This window comes from Thamnophis elegans, chromosome 4 (genome assembly GCF_009769535.1).
Source record: "Thamnophis elegans isolate rThaEle1 chromosome 4, rThaEle1.pri, whole genome shotgun sequence".
Classification (NCBI taxonomy): Eukaryota; Metazoa; Chordata; class Lepidosauria; order Squamata; family Colubridae; genus Thamnophis; species Thamnophis elegans.
In genome coordinates this window covers 123,679,726-123,702,429 of record NC_045544.1, presented here as the reverse complement: position 1 = coordinate 123,702,429, position 22,704 = coordinate 123,679,726, and the positions used below count along the sequence as shown (strand labels likewise).

Genomic DNA, 22,704 nt, shown 5'->3' with positions numbered 1-22,704 from the left:
CAACAGCTGCAGCTCTATTTTACCTGCCTTCTACTAGTTTTGCAGCTATTTAGAATTTCAAACCTCTGCCCTTTTAGTTTGTTCCTGCTTCTGTCCTCAGTCACATCTCACAATCCTTCACAATCACAATTACTTCAAAAAGAATACAAAAGAGAAGTGAATTGCTTGTCTGGATACTGAACCAACAAAGAGATCATGCATTGGACTGATACATTGCTTTCATACATTGAGCCTAAAATCTAAGGGTCTATGGAGATTGTCAGTCATCTGGGTCATGGTTGCCCCAAAGGCAACTGGATTTCTTTGTTTTTCCTTGAAGGCGTTTTGCTCCTCATCCAAGAAACTTCTTCAGAGCGAAATTTCTGAGAAGCAAAACGTCTTCAAGGAAAACTAAAGTCCAGTTGCCTTTTGAAAAAGCAACTTTGGGACTAAAATCTAAGTATAGATTTGATACCATGTGGATAGCATTAGAGAGCCTCAGTGGCGCAGTGGTTAGAGTGCAGTACTGCAGGCTACTTCTGCTGACTGCCGGTTGTCTGTAATTTGGCAGTTCAAATCTCACCAGGCTCAAGGTTGACTCAGCCTTTCATCCTTCCGAGGTGGGTAAAATGAGGACCCAGATTGTTGGGGGCAATAGGCTGATTCTGTAAACCACTTAGAGCGGGCTGTAAAAGTACTGTGAATCGGTATATAAGTCTAAGTGCCATTGCTATTAACCAGTATCATGATTTGTAAAACATGGTTCAGAAGTTGGTGCCATGCATTATTGAGCTGCCTTATCTAGACTGATTTTATCTCCTCTAAGCAGCAGTTTTTTTCTGGATTTCCCCCCACCCCTTTGCTTCTTTTCGGTGGATTTTCTGGGCATAGGAGCCAGGAGCTGGTGCTCTAAGTACTCCACTAATGTGTTTTGCCTCATCGAACTCACAGCAAATGTAAGATAACATGGCAACATTTGTTAGCAGCCTTTGCAAGGATATCAAACAATATTTTACATAGACTGCTCTTGAAAGTCGATGGACCAGTTCCATCCAAAGCACAAACAGTTCCTGAACATAATGTGCAAGACTTTTTTTCCCCTTTTCCATGTTTTTTTTTTTAAAAAGAAAATCTGCTAAACATTAAAAAAGCAAAATATATCCAAATATAACGAAGTTTTGTAGACAGGAATTTTTTAAAAAAAACCCACACGGACATAAGGCGTCTGTATTGGAGGGGGCAGTTCATTTGAATTATTTTGGTCATTTTCCAAATTGGCAATATGCCTAAACAGCATCCAAATCTTCCTTTAAACAAGATATAGCTCAGTGCTTGCTTTTAAAAGACTAAAAGTTCAATGGAAGCAGACCAAATGTACTTTAATGGGGAGCCCTGCCTATAATCCTTAATTACCAAGTGCCTCCCATTTTCCAAAGGCTGTAGATAGAAAAATCCAATTGGCTCCTTCCCCCACCCACTCAATTAATAGCGGCATCATTCATTCATCAGAATTTTCAGCTTTGCACACATCCCTGAAACAGATGGAAATATTAGAGTAACAAGATCTATCTGGCTTCTGCTGTCCTAGCATCCATCTGTGAAGTCAGGACTTTTATATACAGTATATGGGCTATTTAGGAAGACTGATGTGTAACACGAGTCAAAGATGCAGGTGAGTGAAGATTCAAATTCCCAATTCTACTATCAATTGCTCCTGGGGAGGAAAGCTATGGCAAATCTAAAGCAGAGACATCATCCTGTCAACAAAAGTGTGTATATTCAAGGGTATGGTTTTCCCACTTGCAATGTATGGCTGTGAAAGTTGGACCATAAGGAAGGCTGAGTACCAAAGAATTGAGGCCTTTGAACTATGGTGCTGGAGAAGATTCGTGCGAGTCCCTTGGACTGCAAGGAGATCAAACCGGTCAGTCCTAGAGGAGATCAACCCTGACTGCTCTTTAGAAGGCCAGATCCTGAAGAGGAAACTCAAGTACTTTGGCTACCTAATGAAAAGGAAGGACTCACTGGAAAAGAGCCTAATGCTGGGAAAGATTGAGGGAAAAAGAAGAAGGAAACGACAGAGAATGAGGTGGCTGGATGGAGTCACCAAAACAGTAGGCGTAAGCTTAAATTGACTCATGGATGGTAGAGGACAGGAAAGCCTGGAGGAACATTGTCCATGGGGTCGTAATGGGTTAGACACGACTTTGCAACTAACAACAATAACAACTATCAAAGATCCTAAGGCTATGCCGGAACATTACTTTCCTTAAAATCATTTTTCCAAGAACAAATCAATGAACAGTTTCTGTAAGAAGTCCATGTCCGGTGAGCTACAGCAACATGTCGGAAGGAGCTGTTCTTCTCTATGTAGGTTAGTGTAATTCTATTATGGCCTCAAGTTCAAAAAACACAACCAATTAAAAAGTCCCTGCAAAATCATTGGGATTCAGGATACACGGTACTCACCAAGAATAAACAATTAACTGAAACTATTAAAAACTCATATTTACAAATGCCTCTTCCTATATAATCAAAGATACTAGGAGAGGGGCAAACGCTTCTGAACCCCATCTTCTCTGAAGAGCTGCAGAAAAGCTTCAGAATATCCTCTCTAGTTGTAGAAGGTTGGCCATCTGTCTCTTCTTGTGCCTTTTAAATACTGCTCCGGGGAGGCATTCAACTGCAAGTTCAAGTTTATTGAAATAACAGCCTTTAATAATTTAACAAAGCTGGAAGGGACCTTAGAGGTCTTCTAGTCCAGCCCCCTGCTTAGGGAGAAAACCCTACACCACTGTAGACAAATGTTTATCTAATATCTTCTTAAAAACATCCAATGTTGGAGGGAGCATTCACAACTTCTGGAGGCAAATTGTTCCACTGATTAATTGTTCTAACTGTCAGGAAATTTCTTCTTAGTTCTAGGTTGCTTCTCTCCTTGATTAGTTTCCACCCATTGCTTCTTGTCCTGCCCTCAGGTGCTTTGAAGGATAGCTTGACACCTTCTTCTTTGTGGAAACCCCCGAGATATTGGAACACTACTATCATGTCACCCGTAGTCCTTCTTTTCATAAGACTAGACATACCCAGTTCCTGCAACCGTTCTTCATATGTTTTAGCCTCCAGTCCCCTAATCATCTTTATTGCTCTTCTCTGCACTCTTTCTAGCGTCTCCACATCTTTTCTACTTCATGGTGACCAAAATTGGATGCAGTATTCCAAGTGTGGCCTCACCAAGGCACCATAAAGTGGTATTAGCACTTGATGTGATCTTGATTCTATTCCTCTGTTCATGCAGTGTTTAAGAGGCAGAAGGACAATCCTAACATTCAGAGAAATTAATTTCCCTCCAGACGTTAGTCAACTCTTTGTTTCATCATTTAATTAAAACGAGACACTGAACATAAAAGAGGGATTGTGTTTAAAAGTTCCAAATTCCTATGTGCCTTCATTATCCAGTTTTTAAGTTTTTAAGGCAATTATCCTGAGTTTAAAAGAAATCTGAAATAGTGTTAGCAGGCACAAAGGTGACTTTATTTAGGTTAATAACCTAAGAATTTATATAACTATTTTCCTTAGTATTTTAACAGCTTCATCCCCACCAAGCCTCAGTACACCGTGTCACGACTGTTTAAGAACAGTCCATTGAAGGCACCTTCCATGGGAAAGAGTATCCTGTCTGATTCTCCTTTACAGACTAAGAAGCCCCACCAAGAGAGAATGGGAGATCTTGAAGCTGCCCTTCTACTATTAGCAGGCCTAGTTCTGTAATGGCAAAGCTATGGCATGCGTGCCACAGGTGGCACATGGAGTCCTTTCTGCAGGCACGAGAGCCATCGCCCAGCTCAGTTCCACCACACATGTGCGCATCCCAGCTGATTTTCAGGTCTCTGTCGCGCATGCGGGAGACATGTGTGCATGCGCGGGGGTGGGTCATGCACACTTGCATGGGGATAGCGTGGGGGATGCAGTGCCCCCTGCACCCCATTTTTGGTCCTAGGAGGCTTCAGGGAAGCCTGCTAGGCCCAAAACGGGGTGTGGGGTATGTGTGTGGTGCCCCTCGCGGCCTGTTTTTGGTCCCAGGAGGCTTCAGGGAGGCCTGCTAGGCCCAAAATGGGGGCACAGGGGGTGTCGCATGTATGCGTGGGGGAGTCACATGCATGCATAGGGGAGCGTAGGGCCCCCCGTGCACACATGTGCAGGGCGCATTGCATGTGGGCACGCATGCGTGCAATTTCAGCGCGGGAGGACAAAAAGGTTTGCCATCACTGGCCTAGTTATATCTCCAGACCACAGACTTCTGCAAGAATATACAACACACACTGGGCTTTTTGTTTTTTCAAAAAGCAAATTAAAAGTAAATGCATCAATGCATCAATGCACCCAAGCCAGCACATGCATACTTTATGTGGCCAGAGCTCTGATGATGCTGTTTCTTTTTTTTCCAATTTGAGCTCTAGTCTTAATAGTCTTATCACTCTTATATTACTTCTTTTTATCATTAATCTTTCAGTGTTGTGGAAATTACTTTCAAAGTGGCTTATGAGAAAGGGGTTGTTTTGGGGCCCCATCAGCTGACGGGCCCCCGAAGGAAAATCTTTTCTGCCATGGTCCCCGCCCTTTGGAACATCATTTCCCCTGAGATTAGATTGGCCCTGTCCCAGTTGACCTTTTGGTAGGCCCTGAAAAGCTGGCTTTGACCCTGGGGTTCTGGACATGGATTAAAGCCCATCCCGGTTGCATGAATGATGCCTGGCTGCCATGTCTTTTTCCTCTTTTATTTTTGTTTTATATTTTGTGTCTTTATTATTATTGTTAAGTTGCCTAGAGTCACACAGAAGTTAGAGGGGAAGCCATATAAACCAAGCGTCTCCAACCTTGGCAACTTTAAGTATAGAGGACCTTCAACTCTGGAATATACTCTTGATATATAAACCGAGTGAATACAATAAAATAAGGTTTTCGCTTCAGAAAATCAAACAGCCAGAAAACGTAAAACTGTGAACACAGGAAGCAGTTCTGTTGAATGTTGAATTTAAAAGCAGCGGATCCAAAAGTCAAACTACTGAACTGAAAAATAAAAATGAAAGACGAAATGGAATAACATCTGGGGAGTCTCAGAATCCTTCTCCCTAGTCTAAATATTCATGTAGGAGAAAGAAAGCAAGTGTATAAAATGCAGGTCGTGTTTGCATCACAAGCTAAGCTATAGATAACCTGACTGGTAAATATCTGCTGACTATTCAATGATCAGGTGGGGCTGTTAATGAGCCATCCATGCAGGGGTGAAATTCAGCAGGTTCTGACCGGTTCTGGAGAACTGGTAGCGGAAATTTTGAGTAGTTCGGAGAACTGGCAAATATCACCTTTGGCTGGCCCCAGAGTGGGGTGGGAATGGAGATTTTGCAGTACCCTTCCCATGCCACGCCCACAGAACCAGTAGTAAAAAAAAAATGAATTTCCCCACTGCATCCATGGCTTCTTCAGCTAAAACTCTCTGTGCTGTGCAAAATAAAGATTTTTAGTCTTGTTGAGCCTTAAAACAAGCTAGAGAAAGAAACGGAAAACTGTAGCATATTTTCTTGGTTCTTTCCAAGAAAGGAATCTAGTTTGAAAACTCCAATCCAAAGTGGCAAAGATGCTTTGCTCATTTGGAGTTGATATTGTGAGGTCAACTTATCTGTAGAAGGCTCCTCATTTCGAAATCATACTGTTTTGAGGGGTGGGCTATTCACGGTAGGCGTATACTTAGGAAAACTGGTGTTAATGTGTTAACTCATTAACAAGAATTAAGAAAGCATTAAGAAGAGAGTGGTATGGTGTGACCATGTGTTGTTCCTGCCTCCTTAACTTAGATGGCTACCATACAAACCCCATAATAAATGCAGCTTTTTTAAGGATCTAAGGAAGGACAAGAATTAAAATTCATATCTGAAAAAATTGACGTTTTTGAGGAGTAATTCATTTCATTTCCTACTTGTAGGTGGATCATTTTTGACATATAGAAGGCAACAGGTGAAGCTAGGGAAAATTGCATCACTATGGTGGCGCAGTGGTTAGAATCAGTGGTGAAATTCATTTTTTTTTACTATTTGTTCTGTGGGTGTGGCTTGGTGGGCATGGCAGGGGAAGAATACTTCAAAATCCCCATTCCTTCCCCACTCCTGGGGGAAGGATATTGTAAAATCTCCATTCCCACCCCACTCTGGGGCTAGGCAGAGGTGGTATTTGCTGGTTCTCCGAACTACTCAAAATTTCCACTACCGGTTCTCCAGAACCTGTCAGAACCTGCTAAATTTCACCCCTGGTTAGAGTGCAGTACTGCAGGCTACTTCTGCTGGCTGCCGTCTGCCTGCAATTTGGCTGATCAAATTTCACCAGGTTCAAGGTTGACTCAGCCTCCCATCCTGCCGAGGTGGGTAAAATGAGGACCCAGATTACTGACTCTGTAAACCGCTTAGAAAGGGCTGTAAAAGCACTATGAAGTGGTATATAAATCTAAGTGCTGTTGCTATTGCTATCACTATCTAATACCCGGGCAATTACCACAAGTGCTCCTATATCAATGAATGCACCTCAAGGGAACCTTCTTTTGAAAGTATTGAAGTTTGCTGATTCAACGGTCACTGGCCTCATTCAAGACAATGATGAGTCTGCATATAGATGGGATTTTACCACCTCCTACTATATTTGATAGCAGATTATCAGCAATAGTTTTTGGGTTCTATAATTTCCCAGGACTTGAAATGGACACCTAATATTAGAACCATGATAAAAAGGCATAAACAAAGAATATTCTTCCTGCGTAACTCAGGAAATTCAGATTGCTCCAGGAGCTGTTGGTACAATTTTACAGAGGAATTATTGAGTCTGTCATTTGTACTTCTACAACTGTCTGGTTTTATACAACAACCAAGTAAGACAGGTACAAATTCTAACGGATAGCTAAGACAGCAAAAAGAACAAGTGCAACCAGCCTGCCCTCCACAGAAGACCCGTACATCGCGTGATTCAGAAGAAGGGCTAAGAAGGTATCTGCAGGCCCCTCACATCCTGGACATAAACTGTTTCAACTCTCCTTGGGATGATGCTAGAAGGCATTTCAGGCTCAAACAACTAGACACAGGAACAGTTCCCCCCCTCCCTTGTGCCATCACTCTGCTGAACACCTAATTCTCACATTACTGTCTTATGTCTATGTGTATTTACCCATATAGTATGGCTGTAGCATTATTATTTATGCTTATTACCAATACCAATAATACTAATATCTTATTAGTATTATTACTATCGTTATTCTGTTGTTTTGCAGGTACATTAAGAGCTTCTGTGCCAGAGACAAATTTCTTGTGTGTCTAATCACCCTTGGCCAAATTAAAGTACTCTGTTAGGAATATAATCTAATGGTTGGGTTGGCAATATATAAATCATGTAACAATGCTATACCTGTTTCTTTAAATCATACTGTAAAATGTGATTGGTTGCTGTTTTCCTCAATTGGCCATAAGAGGGAGCCAGAACGACTGTTAGCACTCTGTTTCATTGGATGCTGGGCTGATCAGATCTGAGTGTTTTTGGAAGCTGGAAGTGCTGTGAGCTATTGTAAGTTTTGCAACTGCTAGCAAACTTTGAGAACTGACATGATTATATGATTACTGGACTATGTTATTTGGATTATCTCTACTTCTGTTTCAATCTCTATTCTAATTATTTCTAGTCTATTCATTTTAGCCCAGATCTTGAAGCAGAATTGCGTACTGCAGTCTGAAACAGATTTGCTCAGAAACAGGTTTAACTGATCTTGCAAAATAGATGGAATTATGATTATAACTTTACTTTCCCATTTTAAAGAACCTGTCCTGCAACCAACCAAATAAATGTTTCTACAGTATTAATGTAGTGATTCTTCACATGCAAAACTGGATTATAAGCCATTCCAAGAAGGTCTAAATATATGAGCACAAACAACTTTCTTAAAGTCACCGAAGAGAGTTTATGAACTATGCTTGGTATCAAAACTAGACACATTTTGCCCACTAGCCATATTATGCTACATTGTTTGAATGCTGAATTGGGTCCTATTTTGTTAAGGTGGTTTTTGAGCAGGAATTATATTCAGCATAGCGATGGTTCTACTTCATTCTTTCTTACTGCTTCAAGTTATCAAACCCTTGATGGTGTTCTAGCGTCACATTTGCTATCAAATACTGTTATATCTAGCTGAAAAGACCTTGCATCTCTTCTACAGCTCTATGTTTCTGATAGCACTTCGCTCATCTTTCAAGCCACAGAAGAAAGAAACGTGGCTTGCCTGGTGTAAAATTCATAGCAGTGTCCATTCTACACACATAACACACAAACACTGAACTTTTCATGCCAACATCACTTTTGACTGTGAATCTCAAACACCAAGAAGCCACAAAGACTACAAGAGCTAGTGTGATACGCTGGGCTACACATCAGACTTGAACCAATGGTTCTGCCATGAAATTTACCATGGGGGTCACTTGTAGCCTTATAACATGGGATTGTTCCCAACAAGGGTGAAATGCTACCGGTTCAGACTGGTAATAAAATTGCTACTGGTTCACATGAAACATTAGTAAAAAAAATTGCTTCCGGTTTGGATGAACCGGTATTTCTGACGATCAGCTGTGACGCGGGATTTATATTAGCTAGAATCGTCGGATTTCCTACTTTCTAGTTAATTCAAATTGCGTGTCACAGCTGATCGTCAGAAATCGAAGGTCCTGTGCATGCGCGGAGGTGGTGCTTGTGAGCAAAGCAAGCACGTGCGCACTCACATCGCCCAAACCAGTAGTGAAGGTAAGACGATTTCATCTCTGATTCCCAAGGATGTTGACCTGAGCTCCTTGAAGAAAGCGCAGAAATTTAAAGGGATTGAGAATAGGGGAGTCCAGCTTTGCCTGAGTGAGTCAGTTTACTTGAAGGAGCCAAGTTAGTATAGCAAAAGACTTAGAAAGAGAGAAAAGAGGGGACGAGTGATCTGGATGCTCACCTTTGGTTTGTTTTATACTTACTGCACCCGTACAGATATAGCATGGACTCTTTGCCAAGCATCATTTACCATTCTTCTTCCTTTTTTCCTTATCCAGCATCAATCTGATTTTATATTCTCTCCACACTGGCACTATGTAGGATACTAATCAGGGTTGACCTCAGAAAGAGTGTTTGTAGACTTATACTTGCTTCAAGCACTGATTCTCAGGATAACTTTGGTTAGCAAAGTTACACCAAATTATAACGTGAAATCCCGCCAATGCAGGGAACAATGGAACGAATATGGAGAGGAATAGGAGGGGAAGAAGTGATTTCAAATGTAGCTTGGATGGAGTCCATGTTACGGCTGCACAGGGCACACTGTCTGTTTTTCCTCTCAGATTCCAGGCCAGAATCAAAACTGCACCCCCTTTTGTGTTTACACCAACAACAATCAAGACGACACACAACTAAGCACACTTCACTTTCCAAAGATCAACTGCAAAGAGAAACACCTGCCTGTGACGTACCTTCTGACCCATTTCTTCGTTTCGGTACTTCCTGAAATAGCCTGCTCAGGTTCTGGCCTGGATTCTCTGTTGAAAAACAAGTCGGGTAAGAACAAAACAATCAGGGGGTGGTTCTTCTTATAACTTTGGGCTTTGTGAGATGAAACAAAAACTGCCTAATACTTATAGGGGTTGGAGAGGGAGGGAGGGAGTGGACAGTGAGCAAGGGCAGCAGTGAAATCAAGCATAAACCTTTTAGGCCTGGCTACTTTGAAAAAAGAAGCAAGGCAGACTACTGGTTAATAAAGATTATAGCTACGCATCAAAAGGAGATTAGAAAGATATAAATAAACATCTAAAAGGTACAAAAAGACAGAGATGGGTCAGTAATTCTTCCAAGAGCAGATGACCCCAAGGAAGGGAACATGCTGTAAGATGCTATAAACACTTCTTGGCAAATCTAGGGAAGCGCTGCTTCAGAAAAACACACAACACCTCCTCAAATCCCCGTTCTCTTTAAAGCTTCCCTTCCAAATGAAATCCCACTGCTTAGAAAAGCAAGCAATTTCACTTTGGGAATTGGGAAGGGGAAATCTCCATCTGCTAAGATTATTGCATACAAACACCGGCAAGGAGGTTTGTTCCAAAACGAATATCCAAAGTACCATGTAATATAATAATGACGAGGAACAAGCCAACCATACCAGTTAGCCTCTTGTGAAAATAAAAAGCGGGCAGGAAATTGTTGACTATGATGATCCTTATTCTGAACTGTACTTATTTAAAAAAAAAAAAAACCACAATGTGATATATTGTTATCCAGTGGTGTGATTTGGCCGGTTCGGGAGAAGCGGTTGTTAAATTTGTGGCTGGCCCCGCCCTTTCCAAGAGTCCCCACGTGCCCTGTTTTGGCTCCTACTAGGACCAAAACAAGGTGCCCGGGAGTGGGGGTGTTGCAGTCTGCCCCTCCTGCGGCCCGTTTTTGTTCCCAGGAGGCTGCAGAGAGCCTACTAGTCCCAAAACGGAGCATGGGGATGCCCCCCCTGGCCCTCTTTTGCTTCCAGGGGGGTGCAGGAGGCTGAGTGCTGCCTGTCACACGCCTGGCCATGCCACCCAACCAGTCATTAGGGCAGATAACTGGTTGTTAAATTATTTGAATCCCACCACTGTTGTTATCCTATTTTAAATGATGAGTGGCAGAATATTGGACATATCACATATCCTGAGAGGGAGCTAAGCGGAGAATAATTGGCTCTTCACTCCAGGCCCCATAGAAGAATGAGACTACAGAGAACACAGCCCTTTGCACATAGCACTCACATATTATTGTAAGCACTAGACAATTGTGCATAACCGTTGTATGCTCAGGTGGCTGTAACTGGGCTCTCATTGGCTACTGTATTAGCGGGACACTGTATGAGAAAATGTATGTGCTAAGAATTCATGTTTTCAGTTCTCACAGTTACAGAGAAAAAATGACAGCTGCAGTTGAGTGTTGTCTGCCTGTTTGCCTCTACAGAGACCAAGGAGGACATTTTACTTTTAATGGTGAAAGATACAGCTCTCCTAGTTTCTCCATGCAATGTATTTCCAGCATATCCCATCCTTGGATGAGTGAAATTCTTATGCTATATCAAACGTCAAGGATTGTAACAAAACAAACAGTCATTTTATATTCCTTAATAAAATAGGAATGCTCCGGTTTGCAGCACGAACAGACCAGCATTCTTTCTGTCTCTCTGTAAACCCCATCTTGAAAAGTATAACTCTGGCAATTCCTGCTTATGAATTCTTTTATCTTTCAGAATTATATCGTTCGATCTTAAATGCTATCTTATAAGACGGTGTGAAACTTGACCAGTTTCAGCCCTGTGCTATGCTTAACATTTACTGCACAATGTCTGAGCCATATAAGAAGCCTCCCATGGCTACCTATTTACACCTCTGGCTCAAAGGTAATACAACAAACACATGGGTGCAAATTCAGTCTCAAAGAGTGAAAATCACACTATAGGAGGACAGCAGTTACCACTAAAGAGGACATTTCTGAATCTGAGGAAAACCCACAAGATCTGATTATATTTATGAAGGTACGATTGAGACATGCAGTTCTCCTGTAAAGGAACACTAGTATTACAAGTGGGATGGGCGCTGACATCTCACTTTTTTCTCTCACCTCTTTCTATGATTGTGAATACAGTGAATAAATGATGTGACCTGCATTCACATCAAGCCTGTGTTTCAAAGCCCAGCACCATCTCTTCCGTTTATGCATACACTTTATATTCCCCAGCTTCTGAATCTCAAAAGCTGTGTTGTTGTTTTTTTAAAAAAGTCTTTACACTACAGGTGTAAAGCAACCACAGCTGGAGCAATCAGCCCAGTTGTTAAGTGAAGTGGTCACTAAGTGTAACTGTGCTCTTACTTCAAGCTTCCTTTTCCTTTACAGATCTGCAAAGGTAGTAAATGTGAGGATTGGTTGCAAAGTTATTTTTTTTTCATTGCCATTGTAAGTACAAATGGTTGCTGTACGAGGCAGTTGCTAAACAAGGACTAGCTATGCACTTTTCTTCTAACTAGGACTGTCTATGCGCTTTTCTTCTATAGTCAGTTAATGTTGGTTGCGTTGTGCTCATCAAACTGATTTCACAGTTTGCATTTTGTACCTTCCTGAGGTATCATCTCCCCCGCCCCCAACTGCAAATTGCAAGACAACACTGATAACTATCCAGAACAGAGGTCTCCCACCTTGGCAACTTTAAGCCTGGTGGACTTCAACTCCCAGAATTCCCCAGCCAGGTGGGAGTTGAAGTCCACCAAGCTTAAAGTTGCCAAGATGGGAGACCCCTGGTCCAGGATATAGATTTAATATTTGAAAGTAAATAAAGCATACAATGAATAATTCTAATATAGTGCACTTCCCAAATGTATTGAGAGCCTCAGTGGCACAGTGGTTAGAGTACAGTACTGTAGGCCACTTTTGCTGACTACTGGCTTCCTGCAAATTGCAGTTCAAATCCCACCAGGCTCAAGGATGACTCAACCTTCAATCCTTCCAAGGTGAGTAAAATGAAGATCCAGATTGTTGGGGGCTGACTCTGTAAACTGCTTAGAGAGGGCTGTGAAAGCACTATAAAGCGGTATATAAGTTCTATAGCTATTATTTGGAGAAAAGGTGAACTTTTGATCTTAAAAGATGAAGATTAGCAGTGACTCACCCAAATTTCCCCCCAAACTGCTACCTAAGATACTTTTGACTGCGGAACATGGGAGCTCCTGCCTCCCTTTGCTTTACATTTACAATGAGTTTGCAATCTTGAAAGAGGTTGGGCATTTGATTTTTGGTGAAAAAAAATAAAGTTAAAATTTGCAGTCTATGGTCTATTATTTTAATGGATCTTGCTTCCAGTGATGGTGGTGCTAAAAATAGAGAAAAGGGCTGGAAACACCTTCCATCCTAGGACACTTAAGCCAATTAAATACATTTCTTGGAGAAGTTTTGTTTCTGCAATGGGTGGCAGCCGAGGTGGCGCAGTGGTTAAATGCAGCACTGCAGGCTACTGCTAGATCAGCAGTTCAGCGGTTCAAATCTCACCGGCTCAGGGTTGACTCAGCCTTCCATCCTTCCGAGGTGGGTAAAATGAGGACCCGGATTGTTGGGGGCAATATGCTGACTCTCTGTAAACCGCTTAGAGAGGGCTGAAAGCCCTATGAAGCGGTATATAAGTCTACTGCTATTGCTATTGCTATTTTCAAGAGAACGGGGCTGGAGTGGTTAAAGAGAAATAACCCTTGGACAGAATACATGGCTATGTATCTCTATATCACATAGGCAACATCTAACTCCATTCACTAAAAATGCTCGATGAGACTTTTTATCTGCCCTGCTACTGTTATATGCATCTCCCCAACCAGCCAGACTGCCCACCAGATGCGTTTGCCATATATGAATCTGCCTGGCCCTAAGGGACCCTAGTAAGTTGTTCTCAGTCTAGCAGCCCAATATACCTGATGGCTTATTAGGCAAGAGAATTAGATTTACAAATGCTCAGGAGATTCCCCTGTAAAGATGGGTGAAAATGTAGCAGCCCTCCACTTCAAATATTACTGTGTTTTCCATTGCCAATCAAATGAGATTGACCAAAGGAATGACAAGGGGTCCTAGTACAACTTTTACTTAAAAAAAAAAAATCTCTCCTGTAAATGTATGCTTAACAAACCAAAATCAAGAGGAATCATGTAATGATAAAACCTGCCCTGCTGTGGATTGATCAGGCAAGATCCGTAAAGTGTCCTACAAAGTTAAACTTCGTTAAAAAAAATCAGCCCTCCTTTCACTGCTGCCCAATGCATGACGGAGAGTTTAAGAGGTACACTCTCCGTCAGCTTACACAAGTCGCAGCCCACTGGAATCCGTCTCCCCACAGAAAGGAAGCTGCCCCAGGGGTCCCCCTCATTTTTTTTTTAGCAGTTCACATCCATTCCCATGGAGATAGAGCACAATCCTTAGATACCTATCTTTTACACTGCCATTTCAGCTTGATTCCCAGCAAGGACCCCTCTATTCTTTCCACATTATATATACTGAACATCAAGCAGACAACTTAACCACACATGGACACAGACACCCCTCTCTTCTGACAGCGTCTCCTATCTAGACAAACATAGATGCGCAAAAGAGAAGCTGTAGGCCAGGGCCTCGTGACTCACCTCTCTGCCTGCCTTGGATGCTGCGCAAAGCCAAGATGTTCTGCTCATCCGAAAGGAACTGCTTCATTTTGTTGAATGGCTCCTTGCCTCTCACGGTCAGCTTGTTCCATGGTTTAGGTCGAGCCAGAATCTCGCTCACAGATCCTTGAGAAAGTCCCAAGACGTAGTGTCCAAAGATCCGCTGTCCGATATTGTGCTTGATCAATTGCTCTTTGACCTGACGTGCAATTTCGGCTGTGTCTATCTCCTCACCTTCTGAGGTGCTGCCGGTGCTTTCTGATTGGTTGGGTGATGGGGCCATGCCGTTGACATCCGGGCTTTGTTGCAAGGGGCTTTGGGAAGATATGGAGTTTGTGCTGTAGGGACCTACTGAAAAAATCATGCTTGTGCTTCCCGCTTCCTGCATTGCCTTGGTGTAGAAGGACTGCATAAGTTGGCGCTGGAGGAGAGAGTTTAGTGCAAATTTTCCCGTAGAAGCCAGGGGTAAGCCGGAGCTTGCCAAGGATGAGCTGAAAAAGTCTTGACTTAAACCCGTTGGTGAGAACTGGTGTGTACCATTAGTATTGGAAGCCTGCTCCCCTGCATTGCGGGGCAACTGAGGAGGAGGGGAGGCCGGCAAGGTTGCAGGACGCTGACTCTCAGGCTGGTCTTTCCCTTTTCTCCTGGCTGACCCTACAAGGAAGGTCAAACATAATGCATTATGGGGGATCAAAAAGAAGGGGGGAAACCAAGACCAAAATGCAGAGCTTGCCCCACAAAAGGGAAAAATAGTGCAGGTTGCGTTTTGTTTTGTTCTTGAAATAAGGGCCAATGAAGAAAGTGGTTTGGGTTTTTTGTTTTGTTTTTGTTTTTTGTTTGTTTCTTTTAATTTTAATAAGCCAAACAAGGCCCCCAAGACAAACAACATGCATTTCATGTTTGCACCTTTCTTGTATGTTGCAGCCTGGAGAATTCCCCCTTCCAAATATTAGCAGTAGAACAATGACATGAAGTGCAGTTACGTAATTCTTGTGTTTTGGTTTAAAATTCATTGACGCACACATAAAAATTACTTTGGTTCCTTGCACATTTGAGTCGTTCCATACCCCTCTACGCACGCACGCACGTACGCACAGACACACTCACACGCACAGACAGACACACACACACAGAGGAACAGACCTTGTTTGAGCCCAAATGCAACAAACATTTATCAAGGCTAGATGAAACACATACAAGACATAGAAACCATTGCTCAAAGGAAGCCACAGAACACAGAAACTGCGCACAAGGCAGCAATCACCCAACTGCCCCTTGACACATTAGGCACCAGCTCTAGAAACTTTACTTGAAAGAAAAACAAAACCCAAACGGCAGGAAATTCTATTTATTTGGAGGCCCCGCTTGTATTGTTCATTTATGGCACGTGAAGCATCTCTTCCAAACAAAACACATAAGCAGCCGAATGAAGCCAAAATTCACCGCTAATGGAAATAAAGGCAGTCAGGATTTGGGTGAATGAATCAGCTATGAAAACAAGCCAGTCTACGTTTTGGGAAAGGTGTGCATAGGAAATAGTGTCACGGTCAGACAAAACAATTGAAATTGGAAGTCAGGCTCAAATGCTGCTCATCCCAACATATGAGAACATTTCTCCCTCTTAACCTTTACCATTTTTCTAAGGGCTCCAAAGTCTTAGTCTATTATCTATGGTATAAGAGGGGACTCCCAAGATAAGGCAAGATCCTTGCTGACCATTCATCTTTCTGTCATGCAGTGGCCTTGGGTTCACACATCCCCTTCCCTTTCCACATCCTCATCTCCCGAGTGCAAGCACAGCCTAAAATAATAATTACCTATTTTTCTCCCAGCCACTTACCACTCAGGTCACTGTTTGTGATCCGCAGCGTGGCATTTTCCGACTGCAGCAGGCGGTTTTTCTCCAGCAGTAAGACCTCCAGTGGTTTTGATGTAGCATCCTACGGAGATGTAGAGAGAACAAAGAGAAAGAATGAGAACTGGTTTAGGATGATGACTTGGGACGATAGGGTGGGAATTCAAAAGAGGGCAGAATCTAGTCTATGGCACTTCACTGCTTTGCTTAGTGGCTGTAGACTGTTTTAATACCTCACTAAATCTTTTTTTTTTGAACATCTGCTTATCTTTAGACACCGTAACATCAGCCGTTACTTTCCTTGCAACATTATGTTTCTAGTTGTATGAAAAGAAGAAATCAATGAAAGCAGTAACCAAAGCCATTCCTTTCTCCTTCCTTGCACAGAATCATCAAAACCACTAAAGATGATGGAATCCAGCTTGCAACCTATGAGCCAATGAAAGTAACACGCAGAAGGAAAGTTGGGGTCATTTTCCTTTTGCACAAGATTTAATTTAATTCAATTGTGCATTTAGGAATCAAACTTATGGCATTAAAGAGTTCTAGTTAACTGTTTTTAGAACAACATGCACGGAATGAGAATGAAGTCAATGTGGAAAATCTGACCCCACTGAAGTGTGTTGAGATGAATTCGTGGAATTTTCAATATACCGCATTTTTCAGAGTATAAGACACACCTTTCTCCTTCAAAAAAGAGGATGCGTCTTATACACTGAATAGACTTTGGGCCTACCAAAACCCTGCCCCCTTTGCAAAAATGGACATGCAGAGGGTTTGGGAGGCTTGCAAAATGCTCCTGAGGGCAGGGGAGGGCAAAAAAGAGCAAAAAAAAGGAGCGTAGTAGTGAGATAATTCTGGCAGTTGTAATGCCAACAGATTGAGAGATGCCACACCAGAAAAGTTGCTGTACTTTTCAGATCAGGGAGATGGTTCAAATGACCAAACCCATATTTCTCTCTGAAACTGATATTAAGAGAAACTGGAGCTAACCCCCTCTTCAATGTTTATGTTGTAAATGGTTTGGCTTTGTTAATTATTTTTCATATAATTAGCCCAATGCTCATACAACAGTGGAGATAATTGTGTTAGTGGACGAAGGAGAAAAATACAGCCTCTTTGGTCATCTGCATTAACACCTTAAGGTTCCAGAAAGTTCACGTTAATGACCACTTTCCAAACAGTTGTCTATTTGGGTAATTCTAATCATTCTAACCATCTTCAAACATCTTGCATGGCTAGCTGGGACACAATAAATTAGGCTTAGGTAGACAAGGTGCCTGTTGAAATCTTGCCACAAATGATGTGTGACGATGATCAAATCCTCACTAGTTGGGGTGTTACTGTGATACTCATGGAGGAGCCAGTGAGCCCAAGGTTTCATACGTTACAGTACATATGACAATCAAACTACTATTGGGTCTGATCCATCTTATAAACCCATGGTCGTTGAAGGAGCTTGTGATTTAGGAAAGTTCTACACCACAAGTTCCTACTTCCAATTCTTGTTTTCATTTCTGTATTATTTTCCTCTGTAATATTTATTTATTTATTAAATTTATTTGCCGCCCATCTCATTTCAAAGCAACTCTGGGCAGCTTAAACGTACCAATATCCAATACTAGAAAAAAAACAGCACCCATACTTTGAATACCAGCTAACTGAGAAAGTAAGATTTTTACGTGAAAGAAAAAAAAATAGCTATGATCGCTTACAATTCCTACAAACTCTTACCACATTTGAATAGGAAATTCTCAATCCAAGCGAACATTCCAAAAAAAATCTATCCAGCTTTGCTCTACCAGAAAATTGAATGAATTACCTGGATGCTTGAGCCGTCAGATGGCGCAAACTCCATGGACTTCAGGATGCTGCAAAGTGGAAAAAGAGAAGTTATTTTCCACTCTGTCCTTTCCTAACAGCTTTACTAAAGGGCATTAACGCTGTAATTTTCGGCTCTCCAGGAACACCCTAAGTGATAACTTTAACAACTTTTCTTCGGAATCATATAATCTGATAATGAATATAGAATAAGTACTAATGTTAGTTATCAGAGAAAAGCATCCTCTCAAACGTCCCCTAAATCACTGCACAGCGAGATTCCGCCAGGCTCATTTGCAACAATAAATTTAAAGGTTAATAAGGATATAACATTTTAAACTGTCAGAAACAATATAAATTTATATATATATGTCACTTGAAGGGAAAGAGGGAACACAGTCATAATAAAATGGCAAAAAACCAACACAAACAAGCAAGTCACTACCGCCATAATCATAAGTGAATGTTAAATGTGAAATATATGTAAAATACTCTAACTTGCTTATCAAGAAAATTACAGTACACACAAATTATTTGCATAGCCTAACACACTGTAGGCTTTTCAAAGGATTTTTTTTCTCATTTAAATAACCAGTGGCTCCAAGGGGACAGGACAAAATAATTGCTTGATATTTCTCACGAAACCTAGAAGGGTCATTAAACATTAAAATCATTTCTAGAAACATTAAAATCATTTGTGGAATAGCAGTTGATGCAGCAAAACCAAGTGGCACCATAAAGGATCACACTCATACATGCAATAGCTTTTGTGAACCATCTTGTGACACAGGAATATATATATACTGTATGCCTTTGTGTGCATTGTATGAATATATGTACAGAAGTAAGTGGCTGGGGTGGTGGGATTCATCTTTACACACAACTACACTATGGCCTATATGGACCCAGCCATTCCCATTTCAGCTATTTTGGATTTAATCGGGGGTGGGGGTGGGGGTGTCTATGGGATCGCCCAGGTTCAGGAAAACATGTAGCTAGCATTATGGCCAGTTTGGAGAACCTCCAAATCCCATCCCTGGCTGGCCATGCCCATCCCACCCCTCCCCTCCCTGAAATCTCCATATGGTCCATTTTGGATGTGAGGTAATTGCAGGGCCCACGGGGAGGGGGGGAAACAGACCTGTTTCCAGCCTTCAGAGGGCCTCTGGAGCCTGGGGGAAGCAGTTTTCGCCTCCCAGAGGCTCAAGAAAAGCCTCCGGAGCCTAGGGAAGGCAAAAGTGCCCCCTCCCCCAGTGGTGCAGGAGGCCAACTAGGCTATGCGTACCATGGCCACACCCATCCAGCAATGGGGCAGAGAACCTGTTGCTGAAATTTTTGAAGCCCACCCCTGGATTTAATTAATGTACAGATAAAGAGAATTTTCCTTTGCAGCAAGATAGAACCTTCTTGGTGATTGTATCATTTTTCTGGATTAAAAAAAAATGCAAGATTTTAACAATTCAAGATTTTTGGGCAAAAAAACCCCATCCAATGATTGCAGAAAGTTTAAAACAAACAAAAGCATACGGTAACATTTTATTTTCACTGTTTTTATTTTTGGCGAAAGTACTTTTGTATAACTTGAATTAAACTAGACAAATGGACCAGACTTTTGTGGGAATGCTTTCTTTTCACATCTAAATTGGAAAGAAATTTTGATGTGAAATGTAAGAAATTGATGGATTTTACCAAACAAAAGTAAGGTAAAATGACCCAGGCTCTGATACTTGTTGCTATGGAGATGTGAAATGTGATGTGGTTTGAAGCTGTGGAATGTGTCATCAGAGATGAAAGTGTTAAAGGCATAAAAAGATGAAAGAGAAAAAAAGAGAGGAAGTTTGTTTCTTTCCTCTGCCAGAGTTTCTTCTATCTTTAGACTATAATATCAAATTGGCAACAATGAGAAAAGCTTCAAGGATGGAAGGAAGGAGAGGTTTGGAAAAGCAACCTGCAGAGAAGAGAATGACACCAAATTTGCTTCAGACAATACGTAGTAAGTTGGACAATCTTTGAATAATAAGTTGAAGGGTTTTTTAAAAAAAGCATGAAAAATGTGCAAAGATGAGAAAAGAGATTAAATAAAAAGTTAAGAAAGTGGAATGTTCTGCAAAACAAATGTTTGGAGAAACAAAACAGATTAATGGAAATCTTAAAGATGATGTTATGTATAGAGAGCTAGAAAGAGAATTTAATAACGTGGCCCTATTGAAATCGAGAGGAAGAATTCTGCTTGAGTTTTAGAGCAATTCCAGAAAACTCAGGTGAAGGTATTAGGTAAAGGTTATTAAAGTTTTAGCAAACTTTTGGATTGAGAAGAGAAGACTGAGACAGAGATTGATAAAGTTTATAAAATAAATTCCAGATTTGCTAGAACAAGAAATGTCTCATAGAAAGGTTTGGTGAACTTTGTTAAGAAGAAAGCAAGAGATCACATTTTGCAGCAGCATTTTAATAACAAGATTGAAAATGTATAATACAGTTATTTCTTTAGAAGAAAGAAATTGATATTAGAGTTTTATTGAACAGAAAGAAGTGGGGATTTTTTAAATTGAAAGTTTAACACACACAGAAATCTCATTTAGATAGGACAACCTAAAAGGTGTGATATGTACTTTCAAAAAGTCAAGATTTTGTCTGAATTCTATTCAGAAGGCGAGAGAGTTAAAGATGATTGAGAAAGAAAGATTTAAAGATGATTTAGATGAGATTCAAATGGAGGGGTCAAAGATCGCTAAATTGAGGAACAAAATATTTGAAAAAAACAAAAAAACAAACAAACCCCACCACTATGTACATTCATTCTTATGAACTTTTTGCATCAAACAGAAGAAAATGAACTTACGATCTACATGTTGTATTAGGGGAAAAAGATAATAGAAAAAGAAGAAATTGTTTTTGTAATCAGTATCACTAAACCCCTTCAGTATCAAGAGCCGAGGTGGCACAGTGGTTGGAGTGCAGTACTGCAGGCCACTTCAGCTGACTGCTATCTGCAGTTCAGCGGTTCTAATCTCACCAGGCTCAAGGTTGACTCAGCCTTCCATCCTTCCGAGGTGGGTGAAATGAGGACCCAGACTGTGGGGGCAATATGCTGACTCTGTAAACTGCTTAGAGAGAGCTGAAAGCCCTATGAAGAGATATATAAGTCGAACTGCTATTGCTATTGCTAGATCATAGATATCATTTCTTTTTTCTTTTTTGCTTGGTGATTACAAGTTGACTTTTAGCTGAAAACTATTTTATGTATGTATGTATGTATGTATGTATGTATGTATGTATGTATATATGTATGTGTATGTATGTATGTATGTGTATGTATATATGTATGTGTATGTATGTATGTGTGTGTATGTATGTATGTATGTATGTATGTATGTATGTATGTATGTGTATATATATAAATAATATGGCACTGCAATTCAATGGTAGGTAGATACACTTACTTTAATTCTTTCTTAACCTCATCATAGTCAGCTTGCACCTTCAACTTTTCTTCCAGTTGCTTATAGGCAATAAAGAAATGAAAAATAATTTTGATTAGATTTTTTATTTTACAATATAGCCTTCCTACAAAGCTAAGCAAAAAATATAAAAAGGAAAAATGGTAAGATTAAATTTGTTTCAATCACAAAAAAAGAGAGAGAGGACATGTCTTTTCTATTACCCACTATCATAGACAGATAAATATATTTTTTGATGCTTTTACTTAAAGACTGCCACAAACCAATTGATTTCTTGTGGCTTATCACCCGATATCAATGACATTGGCTCTATTTCCATATATCACTAAGAGAGACTGTGTGTCTAGAATGAAATGAGGGAGTCAATGAGGATTAAGAAATTCTGACCACAAGAACACCTTTTGGGTGTGTGGACACTTTCCAAACTTAGGATATGGACAGCCTGACTATTCTAAATAGGACTCTGCTGCCTTGGAAGAGACAGACACAGATTTTGTCAGGCGTACTAATTTACACCTATGGCCTAAATGACACTTGTGTTCAGGAGTTCCTATTTTCTTATTTAATTAATAAGCCAGTGATGCCCTTTTCTGGATAGGTACAGATTAACAAATGTTATTTACACAATGGGTAGAATCAGGCCTGGATTATTGTTATGTTTATATTTATGTTTAATCTGAAAATTGTGGAATGACCTTGAACGAAGCCAGTTTCTGAATGGGGTACCTGATGGCGTACATGTCACATCTCTGTTGAAGCAACTGCACTGGTTGCAATTAGATATCAAGATTTAAAGTTCACCTTTCAACCTACAAGGCTTTAAGCAATATGGAACTTTCACTGTTAGACATTTCTTGGATTCATCAATAAGGGTTGAGGTTGTTGTTTTTAAAATAATATTGCAATGTCTGATCTGTTGTTGCGGCCTGCCAGCAGAGCTGGCAGCAAATTCATACAGTGAGGAGGTTGGGAGGAACATGAGCCAGTCCTGGAGTCTGGGGAAGGCTTTGATGAGGGCTCTGTGTCGGAGGCAGAGAGGGAGCCAGAGCCGTCTGACACCTATCAACTGCCTTCAGAGTCATACAACAGTGAGGCAGACTGGAGCCTGTTCCCAGTATGCACATGCGCAGAGTTGCCAGACGAAGGGAACAGCTAAAGAACAGGGGTCGACTTGAGAGTAAGGCCACAGGTGGACGCTGAATGGCCCTCTCCCATAGGGAATAAAAGGGGAGTGGAGTTTGTAAGTGACAATTAATTCGCTTAATTGGTTCGTGACTCTTTGAGACTCCTTGCCAGGTTTTGCAGAGATCAGCCTGGCAGCTCTCCAAGCCAGATAAGGTCTGTAACTGTA

At 41.1% G+C, this 22,704-nt stretch overlaps 1 protein-coding gene across 5 annotated transcripts in view; it reads right to left on the bottom strand.

Annotated features, from left to right (window-relative positions):
* CUX1 (cut like homeobox 1) overlaps positions 1-22,704 on the bottom strand; it is a 351,898-nt gene that overhangs the window by 97,630 nt on the left and 231,564 nt on the right. For 2 of the 5 annotated variants that reach the window (XM_032214828.1, XM_032214829.1), the window contains exons 12-16: positions 21,336-21,394; positions 17,894-17,942; positions 16,057-16,156; positions 14,199-14,870; positions 9,510-9,575 (exon numbers count right to left, since the gene is read on the bottom strand). In XM_032214828.1, coding sequence (XP_032070719.1) covers positions 9,510-9,575; positions 14,199-14,870; positions 16,057-16,156; positions 17,894-17,942; positions 21,336-21,394 — 946 coding nt within the window. The remainder of the gene's footprint in view (positions 1-9,509; positions 9,576-14,198; positions 14,871-16,056; positions 16,157-17,893; positions 17,943-21,335; positions 21,395-22,704) is intronic. The other 3 variants (XM_032214830.1, XM_032214832.1, XM_032214831.1) reach the window with 2 other exon arrangements.